The sequence below is a fragment of the Mya arenaria genome, chromosome 5, assembly GCF_026914265.1.
Source record: "Mya arenaria isolate MELC-2E11 chromosome 5, ASM2691426v1".
Classification (NCBI taxonomy): domain Eukaryota; kingdom Metazoa; phylum Mollusca; class Bivalvia; order Myida; family Myidae; genus Mya; species Mya arenaria.
Genome location: NC_069126.1, coordinates 30,780,923 through 30,796,288, shown reverse-complemented (window position 1 = coordinate 30,796,288; position 15,366 = coordinate 30,780,923). Strand labels below are relative to the sequence as shown.

Sequence of the window (15,366 nt, the reverse complement as noted above, 5' to 3'; positions counted from 1 at the left end):
AATTTGTGATTTAAATTTATCATTAAATCAAGCATTTTCCTCCAATTTCACAATTTGTGATTTAAATTTATCATTAAATCAAGCATTTTCTTCCAATTTCACAATTTGTGATTTAAATTTATCATTAAATCAAGCATTTTCCTCCAATTTCACAATTTGTGATTTAAATTTATCATTAAATCAAGCATTTTCCTCCAATTTCACAATTTGTGATTTAAATTTATCATTAAATCAAGCATTTTCTTCCAATTTCACAATTTGTGATTTTTGTTTTATCATCAAATCAAGCATTTTCCTCCAATTCCACAATTTGTGATTTTTGTTTTATCATCAAATCAAGCATTTTCCTCCAATTTCACAATTTGTGATTTAAATTTATCATTAAATCAAGCATTTTCCTCCAATTTCACAATTTGTGATTTAAATTTATCATTAAATCAAGCATTTTCCTCCAATTTCACAATTTGTGATTTAAATTTATCATTAAATCAAGCATTTTCCTCCAATTTCACAATTTGTGATTTAAATTTATCATTAAATCAAGCATTTTCTTCCAATTTCACAATTTGTGATTTAAATTTATCATTAAATCAAGCATTTTCCTCCAATTTCACAATTTGTGATTTAAATTTATCATTAAATCAAGCATTTTCTTCCAATTTCACAATTTGTGATTTAAATTTATCATTATATCAAGCATTTTCATTATTACTAACTTATCCTAACTATTTTCTTGGCATTTCAAACTATTTTTTTTTTGTCCATGTCTGACCAAAAAAACATGAACGAGTGCCTTTAAACTTTAAGGTCCTTATATAAGACAGGCGAAAAGTACACGAGCATTATTGATCACCATTGATCTTGATATATAAAAGCCTTCGAACATAACATTTTCAATCTGTTTTCTAACATTTTTCTCGTATCAAATTTGAACAAACGTTCTACATCATTTGACTTCATAAAAATTATAACTCTGGAGAAAAGACAATTGATTGTAAACATTTATTCACATATGATGATATGAAATATAAGCAAGTTCTATATCATTGGAAATGGTTTGTATTTGTTCATTTTTTTAAGACATAAGTCATAATTTCATATGTGTGTTCATGTAGATTCTTTAACATGGTGGATTCAACACATTTGTTCTTAGATGGTAATTATTTGTTTCTCTCAAATATCAATAAAATTTCTTAAAAATTAAAGCATTAACTTTTCAAAGACTGAAATAGTAATATACAGTATTATTATAGTAATATACAGTATAATTGTAGTATTATTATTCCAATTTAGTAACTACTTAGTCAAACTCCATAACAATCTAATCTAGTTTTCCCCTTTATATTTTTTCATCAACTGCAAGGGAAACCACTCTGGTCTGTCTTTTTGAACCTCAACAAGGTAGCGTCCCTTGTATTTTGGAATGTCATCTGTATCCTCATTTTTAAACAAGAATGCCACTTCTTTGACATTTTTCTTCATAGACCGATCACCTCGCAACTTCATTTGTAGCTCTTTCGTTGCTTCTCTCACTTTATTGTAACAGTTACCTGAAAAAACAACAACACATTAAAGGTACTCCCTCTATTCAAGTAACAATATTTTTTCTGGTAAATAAATGCATATGAAGACACTTTTATTAAGTGTTGGTAACTGGTGCCAAATTTTAAAAATTGGTTACTTAAGTCAAACTGATTATCGATAGTATGGTTGAATAGATAATGCACCAGTCAATTGTAAACATGCCCCCCCCCCCAAGTCCGGGGGTATAACGGGGATGGCCGGGGAAATGGGCTGTGTTTTTACCTTTCAGGTGGCCCCGCAGTGCCGGGTGCATGCGGTGATTTTGTCTTCACTTTAAATATAGCGGGGAATGGGCCTTACCTAGGGTCCCTGGGGTGCGAGGGCATTTGGCGGGGATATTACCATCTGTTCGTCCCCGCAGGGCGGGGATTTTAGCCAGGGTTGGCTGGACCGAAAGTCAAAGTCCCCGCTATTCCCCGGACCTGAGGGGGCCGTGGTTACAATTGACTGATGCATAATGACCAAAAACAATCAATTGTTGCCAATTTCAGACCTAATAAATCAATTTTCGATTATAACAGATCATAAGAACATTACATTACTTCTTATGTTATCAAATATTTTACTCTTTACCAAAATTGCAGAATAAAAATCCATAAAAAAGTGCATTTCACAAACCATGAAAATGTCCCTTTAACAAAACAGTTAAACTAGAGGGCCATGATCAGTGCAACAAAAAATAATTCTTAAGGGATCTAGCTGGTTATCAAACCAAACAAGATACATTTGGTTGTCTGGTTAGCACAGTGGTTTGCCCACTTGTTCTCAACAAGGTGACCCAGGTTTGAGTTCCGGCCTGCCAGGCTGGGTGCATGTGAGTTTGGTTAATGGTCACCAAGCCGGACAAGTTGGTTTTCTCCGGGTACTCCGGTTTCCCCCACAACACAAGACCACACTCTCTCAAATCATCGTGCCAATGAGAGTGACTTAGTACAAGCTATCATAGCTTTCTTCAAAATCGTTGTTAAATATATAATGTTTTAACAAGATACATGTATACAACATGATTGGGATTTTCTGTGCAAGATTGGAATGTATTTCACAGACTGAGCACCAAAAGGTATATTTCATGAGTAGGGAAGAAAGGAGTAAAATTTCTTTTGATGTGTTGACTATGTCAAGGGCCACAACTCTTGCAAGCCACAGTGAATGTAAAATAAAAGGTCCATAACTCTAGTAATATCAACAAAAATCATGAATATATAATAATAGAATCACTTAATCTGCCTTTGTATAATAATAAAATTACTTATTCGCCTATAGAACCAATCAGATTTTTAAAAAGAATGTATATCAAAATGCACAAACATTACTGATCTAAATTCATACCACAGAGTGTCTGCGATTCATGTTGGCTTCCACACTCCAGACAAACGATGATATTTTTCTTAGGACGGGTGTTCGCCATTTCCGGGAGCATGTTTCTGCGTGTACGTCGCCTCTCTATCGATCGTCGGTTTCTCGGGACGATAGCCTTCATGAGTGGATCCATTATATCGGCCAAGATGTCCCTAGGACTTGCACGTGAGCTTGGGTTGTCCAGCATACATAATGCTGGCAGACCTAGGCAAAAGAAATAAAATGTTGAAATAAAATGCTTCAGAAGAATAGGTAAAATTTACACAGGTTTTTTTTACACAAGTTTACAAGTTCTTGTAGCTGTTTTTTTAAATGTTCAATATAAACACAAACCCTGCACAGGAATAATGATTTCCTGGCTTGCTCAAATTTTTTTATATTTTAAATTAAAAATAGAGGGCATGTTAAATATTACTTGCCAACCAGTTGTGAAAAAAATTGAGTAAGTTCATCTGACGATTGTTTGTAGAGCCTTTCTTCAGTTAGGCTTTCTATGCCAAAACCGTAATGTAAGTTAGGGTGGTTGGTAGGTGACCCAATATGGGATAAACGGGGCAAAGGAAACCATATCAGATGAGAGCGAAGCTTGAAGCTGAATATGGTTTCCTGTGCCCTGCATAACCCATATCAGGTCAAATACTAACCCCGTAATATATATATCACGTCCACAACCTGTTTAAATGTTTAAATTTTCATTTATTCATTGAAATATTCATCAGAGTCAGAAAATAGCTGCCATTTTGGTACGATATGAATTTGGTGACCCAATATGGAAAAATATGGGCCTATGGCGTTGCGTCATTTATGTTTGAGGCATGATATATATGATATTGCCATTTAACTTTCAAGTATAGGTAACATTTGAACTGAAGGTAAGAACATTAAGCCAGGAGCAAGCTATTGGTTATATAAGCAACAAGAGCTGTCGTAAGACAGCGCGCTCGACTACGCCGCTTTGACTTAGAATACAATAACGATGTAATAATGCCAAGTTTGGTCTCTTTATGTCAAACCTAACTAAAATTATTCGATACATCAGGTGACTTTGATGCTGCCCTCCTACCAGCCCGCCCAAACAATGACGCAAGTCATTCAAATAACTTGAGTTCCCATTATGAAAATGTGGTTAAGAATGTACAAATATGCCTTTCAAAGGAAATTAATTAAAAATAAATAAATAAATAAATCAAAAAAATCAAGGGCCATAATTTGTATTTAGGCTTAAAACGGAATTATGTTTCTTGTTGTAAGATGGTCGTAAATATTTTGAATTTTATTAAGTGCATTTAATGAACAATATAGAAGTTTTTTATTAAAATCCCAACTTGCCCTTAACTTTTACTTGCCTAAAACTTTAACCTTTAACAAGTCAATCAGGGGCCATAACTTGTATTAAGGATATGGAGTTATGTAACCTCAATGGGTGATGGTCCTGAACAATTTTGTGAAGTATTAAGTCAATTGAATGAAAATTATAGAAGTTATTAAACAATATCCCAACTTGCCCTAAAACTTTAACCCAAGTTCCATAGTCAATCAGGGGCCATAATTTGTATAAAAGATAATATGGAGTTATCTAACCTCATTATGTGATGGCTCTGAACATCTGTGTGAAGTATTAAGTCAATTGAATGAATGGTATTTGAGTTTTAAGTGAAAATCCCAACTGGCCCTAAAACTTTAACCTGCCCTAAAACTTTAACCTAAATCAATCAGGGGCCATAACTTGTATTTAGGATAATATGGAGTTATGTAACCTCATTGTGTGATGGTCCTGAACAACTGTGTGAAGTATTAAGTCAATTGAACAAAGGATATAGAAGTTATTAATCAATATTCCAACTTGCCCTAAAACTTTAACCTAAGTTCCATAGTCAACAAGCATTTTCAGTGAAAAGATATCCCCGCCAACGATGGCTTGTTTGTGCTTGATGGCTTGTTTGTTCTTGAAGGTTAAAAAAAATCTCAGAAAAAATAAGATAAGCACATTGGTTTTACTGAGAAACGGCTGGAAACAATGATTTTTTAATAAATCAAGGGCAATAACTCTAAGGAAAATTGACCAATCCAGAAGAAAAATAGACAGGCATCATCACAGTATGTTGGTTCTTATTTATTCCAAGTGTCATGAAATTCTACCAGCTAGTTGCATAGAAAAGGCTGCAAACATGGATCTTTTAATAAATCAAGGGCAAATAACTCATATAGAAATTACACAATCCAAAATATAAATAAACAGGCATCATCGCAGTATGTTGGTTCAAGTTTCAAGAATTTCTACCAACTAGTTACTGAGAAATGGCTGTAAATGAGAGTTTTTCAAAATATCAAGGGCAATAACTCCAAGTACAATTGACCAATCAAAAAAAAATAAAATGAACAGGTATCATCCCAGTATAGTAATTAATATTTATTTTAAGTTTCATGAAATTCTGCCAGCAAGTGACTGAGAAATGGCTGTGAATGTGCATTTTTTTAAAAATCAAGGGCAATAACTCCAAGGACAATAGACCAATCAAATTTTTTTTGGACGGGCATCATTCCAGTATAGTGGTTCATATTTATTTTAAGTTTCATGAAATTATACCAGCTAGTTACTGAGAAAGCGCAGGTGACGGACGGACGGACGGAAAGACGGACGGAAGGAAGGACGGACGGAAGGAAGGACGGACAGAAGGAAAGACGGACGAATTCTGTGTAAAGAATATTATGGAGTTATCTAACCTCATCATGTGATGGCCAACAACTGTGTGAAGTATTAAGTCAATTGAATGAAGGGTATTGGACTTATAAGTGAACATTCCAACTTGCCGGCAGCCCTAAAACTAACCGGACGCCTACGTTATCTTTGCTTAGAAACAAGAGCTACAAGAGGGATTCAGTCACAGGATGAGGAGATAAATCTGGAATTGGTGTCTCTGACTTGTCAACATTCGCTACTCACTCAAGTTTTTAGAACCCCTCTTGCAGCACTGGAAACCTACTGCATCAAACTAATGCTACAAAAAAAACTAGAAATTGCTTCTTGTTAAAATCAATGCATTAAATTAAAACTTTTCAATTATTTCTTGAACTATTTTAACAAAAAACTTGGGACAGTGGGTTTTTTTCTAGAAAAAGTGCGGAAAGTGGGAGCTAACAAAAAAATAGGGAAAAGAAGGGCCCGCTTGATAATCAATAAATCACATAAACTTCAGTATCAAGATCATGAGGTATTATTTTACAAAACCAAATTTGAAGAGGGAAAAATGGCACATTTTAACTAAATGCCAAGTACCCTTTTGTGGTAATTAGGGTTTGCACTCTCTATATTTAAGATTGGGAATGCTACTTCAGGCTGTTGTTTCATTTAAGTCTTGAGAAATGCAAATAATTTATAGTTGTTATTCCTTGAATTCAGTTCAATACAGTACCTGCAATTCGAAAGAAAAAAATCATTTTTTCTGCTGGACCAGCAATGCATTCAGTAAGGCGAGTAGTTACAAAATGATAGCAAACGTTTTGTTTTGTATTCCTGTTGTAAAGCAGCGTATAATCTGCAAGCAGGGAACCAAACAGCAAACGTTCGCTACAAACATGTTTATTGAACGCATGGTTGAGCTTTGCTTACATCTGCCCTGATGCAACATGGAATCCGTGAAAAATTAACAGCAACTAACTTCCAAGTGAGTGTATTTTCTTTAGAGAAATGCTAACAGTTTAAGATAAAACATTGATTTTCAAACAGAAATATGAAAATCTGCAAATTGATCTTTTGTCAGCAATCTTTTATCATTGGTTTGCAGATATTGACGCAAAAATTTGCTCTTTCCAAGACAAAAATTAAAAAAGTTGATAAAAAGGTATATCTGTGTGATAGTCCAAATAATTGTACGTTGCCGATTTTTTTTAGATATTTGATATGGCAAATCCTTCACGTACAAATTGTTTAGTATCAAAAGTGGGTAGATGTTCCGATCAGGATTCCGGGTTAAAGCATATAGCATCTATAAAATATCATAAAAACAAGAAATATTACCAGATAATGTTATTTTATATTAGTTCCGTACACAAAAAAATAAATATCCAACTAAGTTACTTATAATTATGAGTTTGACGGCTTTTCTTCATTTCAACGATATATACATGAAGGGCACCTGCAAGGCTTTAGGGCACAGTTTTAAATCGCTCGGAACATTTCGGCCATGGCGGAGTTGTTACGATTGTATAACGAGGTCTATCTCGAAGCTTTCTCGGAGGAGGCCGAGATATTACGATTGTATCGAGTTGTTCCCCTTCGCATAATTGTTGTCTGTGTCAGTCAACTTTCGTTTTATTAGAAAGGTAAACAACTTGTTTTAATGCATTAAATGCTTGTTAAGTGCAAAATAACATTTCACTTACATGGTGAAATATGAGTATAACTCTTTATGATCAATTTCAACCATAAAATACTTCACTTAAAACAATTTAAATATTTTTAAAACACCCCCGTTTTTTGCACATTCCCGTTTAGACGTAAGGGATTGGAAGAATCCCGTTTAACACGTCTATTATTTTAGACTAATCTGTGTGAGTGCAGCTTTAAGGACAAGTATGGCTGTCATAGCTGTGAAACACTAAAATGTTGTTTTTTTTCAATCTGATGTGTTGTCTGTTTACTTAGAAAAGAATAAGGAAAAGAATTAGTAGTGTATAACCATTAATAAGCTTGTATCCGAAACTTATGTCCGGATAGTATGGTAACTACAAACAATCGTCTTTTTTTAAAATACGTGGTATGTGTTACAATGGCATATAACATGGGAAAATACTTACCCGATATACTATTGTTTCCTATCAACCTTTGCACGATTCCATCAAGCTGTCCGATAAAAATCTTGAATTTCGTAGCCAATGTCATTTTTATGCCGTGTTATTTTAACCCAAAGAAATTTGAAGGTAAGAAAGTAAAACAACATCTATTTACCATATGGACGCCGTACCACCGTACCGTAGCCACAATAATGAGCGTTCATGGACACTTTTTAATCATTTTGCCATTTGTTATGTATCCACCCCGTCTACCCTTAATGCATGCAAGTACGTGTTTAGTTCACATATTTCCTATCCCTTCCCTCACACATCGCTATTTCTCAGGCCGTTTAATCACACACTCCTCGTCCGGCTCTATCTCGGCCCACTCCCCCTTTCTCCGCTCATGTCTACTTTACCAGTCATTTTATTTTAGATATCTTATTTTTTAAGCCTGTTCGCTCTTTTTCTTCGTTCAATCCAATTTCTTCCAAAAGACTGATCTTAAAGCTGCAGGCTCTAACAGATTTACCGTTTTGACAACCTTTTCAAGATGTCTTGGAATGAGCAAATGTTTGCGTAAATATCTGCAAAGCAGTGATGTTACAGACTGATGACAAAAGATCAGATCGCAGATTTTCATATTTCCTTTTCCCAAAATAAATGTTTTATGACTAAAACCTTTACTAACGGTTTAAGAAAAATGCATAAAACATACACTTTTGAACTTAAATATAAAATTCGCAATCTATTTTTTTGTCAGCAGTCTTATATCACTGGTTTATATGCATTTCCGCATATATTGGCTCGTTCCAAGACAAAAAATAAAAAAGTTGTCAAAACGTTCAATTTGTGAGAGTGCAGCTTTTAAGGGACTAAACATCAGATTGGCACAAAAAAAAAACGAAATCTGAAACGAATCTTAGGACAATTACTTAATAAAATGTTAAATACTCTTTGGTATTATAATTGTAAAAAATACCAAAATGACGAGACCGGGTTCGAACCGGTGTCGCCAAAATTGCAGTTCAGTGTTATATCTACTGTGCTACGAAGGCTTACCGGTGGCGGTGTGTAAGCTTATATTTACTTTCACTCGGGCCTTGCCCATTCGGCGAGTGCTCAGTTAAGATTGTTAATCATTTTAAGTTTTTGGATCATAGTGCACGGACAGAATGTAACCCTGGTTAAACGTGCACGAGTGTATAGCACCGTCACACGGAACCCCATTTAACGTCCCTCCCGGAAGACGATTAGTATTTTTAGTGATGCGACGGGGAATCGAACCTGCGACCCCTAGATTGATAGCAAGTGTGTTCCGCTTACCCTAAACGTTGTTGTTGTTGAGTTTATAAAGGTCTGCCCGCGCCCTATAATGGCTGCATTATGGCTTGACCCCATCACATCCCCAAGTGTGACTTAAACAGAATTTTGAAGCCAAAGGGGGAGTTTTACTCCCATCGGTTGATGGGATATTCGCCAAAGGAGTCATTTTGTACCAAAAATGCCGCGGAACCGGCGAATGACATCTCGAGTGGTCCCACAGCTCTACACTACTGAATGTTGTTATTGTTTGGGTTATATAGAGGTTTGCCCGCGCCCTATTGTGACTGAAACATATTTTTGAGGCCAAAGGAGGGGTTTTATTCCCACCAGTTTATGGGATATTTGCCAAACGAGTAATTTTGATCACAGAATGCCGCGGGCCGCTTACCCTAAACGGTTTGAATATTCAAGCTATATACCTGACTTGGTAATATCACGTGATTACATCGACTAGCCAATCATGCATTAGGAATGAATTCTACTAGGTAGACATACCTAGTAATCGTTTTAAATGGAAAAATACGAAAATACTGCGCAAATCTAACAATTGTAAACTATGTGGTACTTCAGGTAGTAAGTTTCAATTAATGCAGTGTACAGATCAATACCAAGTTTATGTCAGTTTTCGACTTTTTTTCGTAATTTCACCATATGCAGTACAGCCCCTTTAAACGTAGCACACTTAAGTAGCTTTATTCGTTAGGCCAAATTTCCTACATCATCTTTATTTCACTAAATGAAAACTAGTTTATCCTGAGTATCATTTATTTAGAACATTTACTTTTAAAGTCCAAAAACTCTTTAAGAGTGTAAACATTACACAACATTTACCCAAACAAAAATAGTGACCTTAGCTTACTCTTGTTACATGAATAAGAGATTTAAGATATTTTGAGGAATTGGGACCTGGTAAAAGATATTTAAAAAAATACCAACGACCTTTGATCATGGCGTGTACAAACAAAATAATTACTTTGTGCGTGTAAGTTATATATTATAATTCACTTCGGCCGTGTTAAAATGCATGCAAGCTGTTTTCGTCAAAGTTGATGAACAGCGGAAACAGCGTATATTCGCATAGTTTTAAAAATATCACACGCACGCACGCACGCACGCACACACACACACACGTGTAGGCGAAATGACATTTCCGAAAGAATTCACTATCAACTTTTTATGTTTTTATTTAAAGTAAAAACATGTTAAGGGGTTTACTTTCTTGCATTCATTCGCAAACGTTGATGCTCACGCTTATAAATGCACGCGCATAATTTGTGTATTCAGTGGCCTTTTACATATTTCTTGGCAGGTTTTTGCCAATTATACATTGTAATTAGTTTCTACCATTTTTGCACCAACAACAAATCTGTGTGATTTTTTCCTGATGTTTATGCGTAAAAGTAAATGATTTATCACATATTCCTGCCGTGACTTGCCTTATACGTGTTTGTACATGACGGAAGGAAACCCAGATATGACCAACAGACAACAATATTTGATTACTGAGTCAGTTTTATTCTTTAGGACAATGTGGTACATAAAATTCTATAGCAAGGGTCAAGTAATTGTTGACAAATTACATTTTATTAAAACAATAACTGAGAAAATGTAGTGCGAATAAATCGTTTCGCTACAAGAATGCCATGTATTTTCATTTGATTATTTTCCCCTGAGGCCTAAAAGAAAAAAAGGTTTGGTTAGGGTTACATCCTTTTCAAAATTAAGTAGGGTACATGTAGGTAGGCTTTTATTTTAGTTTTTTTTTACACTGACTATAAAAACGGTCGGCGCCTATTTCGTAGGTAGGGTCGGGTAACCCGAACCAAATGTATTTTTTAAGGCCTGATTTGGGAGTGTAAGAGTCTCATCATGTGCCACTTCGCAGCATTATTCCTCGGTACTGTGTTGAAAGAGGTGGCATAACATTCCCAGGCCTTATCAGCCAAGTTTTCCAGTTCATAGCAGTGACCAAGAAGATTTAGTCCAGTCTCAACATGAGCATACATTCCTTGCTGATACAAAATATTGTGCAAGCTTGTCACTCCGTCAAATAGGTTTTTAGCAGCTCTATATTTCTCTTTTGGGCGGTTGAGCTGCATGTAAGTCAAGAACTGTAGATAATACAGGAACATCCTAGGCTGAATAACTGCCATGTCCATCCACTGATCGTGCTGAGGGTGCCTTTGTGATAAATCCTCTGCCGAGGTACGGTACATTTCAAATACCAAAATTCCAGGAGTGCATCCTATTTCAAATCGACAAAATATAACATCCAACGCAATAAATGATTTCAGGAGTTCAAAGTCATACGTTGGAAGAATATCTTCGTTAAATGTATTCGTTACAAGAACGTTTCCTTTTTTGCAATCGCATACATAGACAAAATTCAATTGCGTCAATTCCTCGCATTTCTTCAACTTGTTCGCAGCTTCCTCGTACTGACCAGTAGTGTATAACATTGCCGCATATTTAAGCCTTCCTGACAGTAGATCAGAACCTTCTGATTCCACGTACGATGACCTTATATGATTTGAAGGAATCGCTTCCTCAGACATCCCCGGATGAGCTGAATGAATTGTTGCGTATGTTCCACATAGTAGCTCATACAAAGTAGACCCAGCCTGCCTTTCGTAGTCGCCTTGTTTCATATACCATTGTAATACTGTCATTCTTGGACACAGGTCAATCAATGCAGTTTCTACATCTGGATGCGTGCATAGCATTGTAATAAAAAAGGTCAAAACGGAACGCACAGCATAAAGGTGTTCAACTATGCATTCAAACGTTATTTGAATAATGCGGTCTCTCTTCGATTCGCACAAAAGGTATCTTTGGTCTGAAGGTTTTCTGTATTCAATATATAGTTTTCCAAAATCATCCATGACAATAGCTTTTAAATATTCATAGTCTGACATAACCATTTCCAAAGCTTCCAACAGCTTTTTCAGTTCATGTGTATGGATTTTTCCAACCAGAAGATTCACATTTGAAATGGTAAAATGAGGGACATAGCCGATTTTTGTCCATCTATAAAGGGTTTGGAGGCAATAGCAAACGCAGTTTAGAATATTTCTTTCATGCCATACTCCGGGTGGGTAGCTCTCGATTGTAAACAGTAATGCAGTCTTAAAATGAAAGGTACTCAAACGATCTCCGAATAATGGTTTGAAGAAAGATATGCGTATCATCTTCAAAAGGACATAAACCTTTATTTGAACAATTGTTAGACTAAACATGAGACGTCTCTCTGTTAGAGACGTAGAGAATCTCCACTCAGAATTAGGACAGTCACTATATGGATATCCCTGAGGCACAATGAAAATTCCAAGATTCCTTGCTTGTTCAAGTAATGCAGGTGTTGGCCAATGTCCAGGCCTGGGTCTTTGGAAAATGAATCTGCACTCAGATGGTAACTTTGCACAGCGATATGCCTCAACAATGTCGACATCTTTCGTAAGACTCCGCGATGGACCTTGTCTAGTATAGCAATCACCAGGAAGGGAACGCAATCTTATTTCGTCATCCTTTTCCGCATTGCTGACAAGAATTCGTCCTGAAGAATCTATGAAATCAGTAGGCTTTTGTATTTCTGTACTACCTTGGGGAACATCGGATCGAATTCTCTGCAAATTGCAATGTTGAGGCGGAGATCGTGGGTGCTTCACAATAAGGAGGCATGATTTTCCTGGAATCCAGTCTCTACGATCCAGTATCGCTGGTGAATCTTCATTTACAATAACCATATCTCTGTCAGACCTCATTTTCAAAGTGGTTGTCCCCTCACTCTGGCTCCCAAGATAATATGAGATGCATGTATAACCAATCATAGCAGTTCTCACTGTATCCAGTTTCTCTTGAACTAACCATGTCGACCTTCTGCGTTTTATCATAGACTTCGTCACTCCAATGTGTTCCAATACCCGCGACACCCGCAAAGACAATATTTCTTGTTCATTTCCGTCCATGTTTAGCTGGAGATCCTAACATATGACCAATTCAAGTGGGACAAATTGTCCCTAGTGTAAATAAATTATCACCCCAATGTGTTCCAATACCCACGAAACTCTCAAAGATAGTATATTTATTGTGTATCACAGTCCATGTTTAGCTAGAGATCTTAACATATGACCCATTCAAGCGATATAAATTGCCCTCAATTTGTTTTCCATCCAATGGCCTATTGATCTGTTTGACGTTTTATAAAAGTTGTGTTTACTTAAAGAATTAAGAACAATCGTATAAGATGGTCGGTTGCGTTTCAAAATTTGTAGGAGTGTTTTGGATACCATCCATGGTAATTGTTCTATAAACCTGGGTTGGATTAGAAACAGCTGAGCGCCTGGTCAAGCCGCAATTTCTATTGTATTTCTTACGGGAGGTTTTACATTACATGTGCTGTCTACCAGACAGATGTGGATTACAGCCAGATAAACCAATATTAAGAATGTTTAACTTCTTTATTCTTGATAGTGATGGTAAAAAGCTGTAACATAAAAGAAACACAGCATAAGGATCAGAATTAACATGTTTATATACAATAAATGTACTTTATGACACTAACGGCTCTCCATAGTTTTTAGAAAATTTGAGCAGCGGTTCTCCGTATATTATTCATAAGTATCTAAAAGTAGTGTCAATTAGTTCTATGTAAGTTGTATTTAACTTCAGTACATCGTAAACAAAACATTGCTGACGTCAACACACAATCGTCGATTGATGTTATTTATGTACGAAATGAGATGTTCGCACTTGGCTAAATGTTATCAACGATGTCACCAATAATAAAGGCACTATTACTCACACTGTGGTCAGTTGTTATGTTCCAAAAATCCATAAAATTATGAAATTAATAATGAGCGGAAGTTCACAAAAGCGACAAGTTTAGAGATTAATTCCCTTCAATGTACGGAAGCCGGGGCGGAACATTACATCTAAATTTAAACTTATCAAAAAAGGGTTATTTATGAAATATCTGTTATATAGAAAGCATTATGCAACTTTATTGATGATCCAGGATTATTGGGTGTTTAGCTATATATAAAAGGTAAAACCCATGTTTTTTTTAAATCCCTTAAATATACATTATTATTAAAAATAAATGACATTCAGACTACAGTCAAACCCGTAGTTTATCTACACTTGTAATTAGACTTCTTTAATGATAATGGAACTGTTGATAGTTGATACTGATGGTGGTGTGGGTGGATGATAGGATATATAATCGACCTGTTTAAACAAAACTTAAGTGGCGGAAAGGTCCAACCTGGATTAAGTGGCCACCTGTCTTAAACAGCCATTTTGATCTTTTCCCAAAGGTGGTCACTTAATACAGGTTGGACTGTATATCCTTACCCACTCACATCCACAACCTCATGCGTACACGCAAGCTCCCACACATGCGAGCACGAACGCACATACATATAGTCTCGGTAATGTGTCGTTTACTTTATATAATTATCTCTGTTGAATTTTAACCTCGAGACATTTTGATCCATTATGAATAGATACTAGCCATTAGATCAAAACCCCTCGCACTAAGATATTTTTTCAAGTGAACATTTCATGTCATTATGGTAGAAAAAGTATGCACAAATAACACAAAAATGCACCAGTTTAGACGAAATTAAACCAAATTTTGATTTGTAAGGGTGGACTCCCAAACCCCCCTTGGCAATGTTTTAGGACAGTTCTCTTTTCTAAAGATTTCTTTAGAAGGGGGTGCACATCCAAAGGTGCGCCTCTCTAACATTGAATCATTGATACGCCCTGTCATGTGATAGTGAGGTTGCTAGAAATAAAACAGGTACAACTGATTATTAGAGTTGTATTAGAGCTCAGTAATTTCGTATTGCTAAACTGTGTATTGTACACAATCTCTGTGTATTAATCTTAATCTAATTGCTTAATTGTCTAATCAGATTTCTGATCTGAGTATCCTGCTGTGCAGTTTTGGAGGTTTTATCATAGAAATGGACCCTAAATGGCCCTGAGCCAATAAACAAATACACAGAAAATTGGCCATTACTGTTACATCAGTGCAATTAGCAGGAGATGCACTGCAGGGGATTGTTGTGCAAAACCTTCAGCTCTTTTAAAGGTGCCCGCTCATGGTTTTGTACCAAAAACTAATTTTCCCGGTAAAGTGTCTGAAAACACTTATTTTATTATTTATTTACTCCATGATATCAAAATTGCAGAAAAAATAGTTATAGTATGCATAGTATAAAAAAAATATTTTGGTTTTAGTGGGGTGCTAACCCACACAGGTAAAGTCAAGAAAAGAAATAGAATATCAACACGCCTAAACCTCAAGGCCACCAAGAC

General features: G+C 35.7%; 2 protein-coding genes across 2 annotated transcripts; both read right to left on the bottom strand.

The window, feature by feature from the left end:
- Nucleotides 1-988: 988 nt before the first annotated feature.
- LOC128235082 (39S ribosomal protein L32, mitochondrial-like) lies at nt 989-7,853 on the bottom strand. The gene is made up of 3 exons (XM_052949797.1): nt 7,741-7,853; nt 2,914-3,147; nt 989-1,550 (listed from the first exon to the last, which is right to left on the bottom strand). The coding sequence occupies exons 1-3, from the start codon at nt 7,823-7,825 to the stop codon at nt 1,327-1,329; spliced, it is 543 nt and encodes a 180-aa protein (XP_052805757.1). The 5' UTR covers nt 7,826-7,853; the 3' UTR covers nt 989-1,326.
- Nucleotides 7,854-10,558: 2,705 nt separating this feature from the next.
- On the bottom strand, nt 10,559-13,920 carry LOC128235307 (uncharacterized). Its single transcript, XM_052950121.1, has 2 exons — nt 13,844-13,920; nt 10,559-13,525 (listed from the first exon to the last, which is right to left on the bottom strand). Exon 2 carries the CDS (start codon nt 13,005-13,007, stop codon nt 10,878-10,880), a length of 2,130 nt encoding a protein of 709 aa, XP_052806081.1. The 5' UTR covers nt 13,008-13,525; nt 13,844-13,920; the 3' UTR covers nt 10,559-10,877.
- Nucleotides 13,921-15,366: the final 1,446 nt, after the last annotated feature.

What these genes read in the sequence shown, in the direction of transcription:
- LOC128235082 (XM_052949797.1), bottom strand. Translation starts at nt 7,825, where the DNA reads ATGACATTGGCTACGAAATTCAAGATTTTTATCGGACAGCTTGATGGA. An exon ending in AGGAAACAATAGTATATCGG is followed by an intron (nt 3,148 to 7,740) that starts GTAAGTATTTTC and finishes TCTTTTGCCTAG; the next exon opens with GTCTGCCAGCATTATGTATG. An exon ending in TGAATCGCAGACACTCTGTG is followed by an intron (nt 1,551 to 2,913) that starts GTATGAATTTAG and finishes TTGTTTTTTCAG; the next exon opens with GTAACTGTTACAATAAAGTG.
- LOC128235307 (XM_052950121.1), bottom strand. Translation starts at nt 13,007, where the DNA reads ATGGACGGAAATGAACAAGAAATATTGTCTTTGCGGGTGTCGCGGGTA.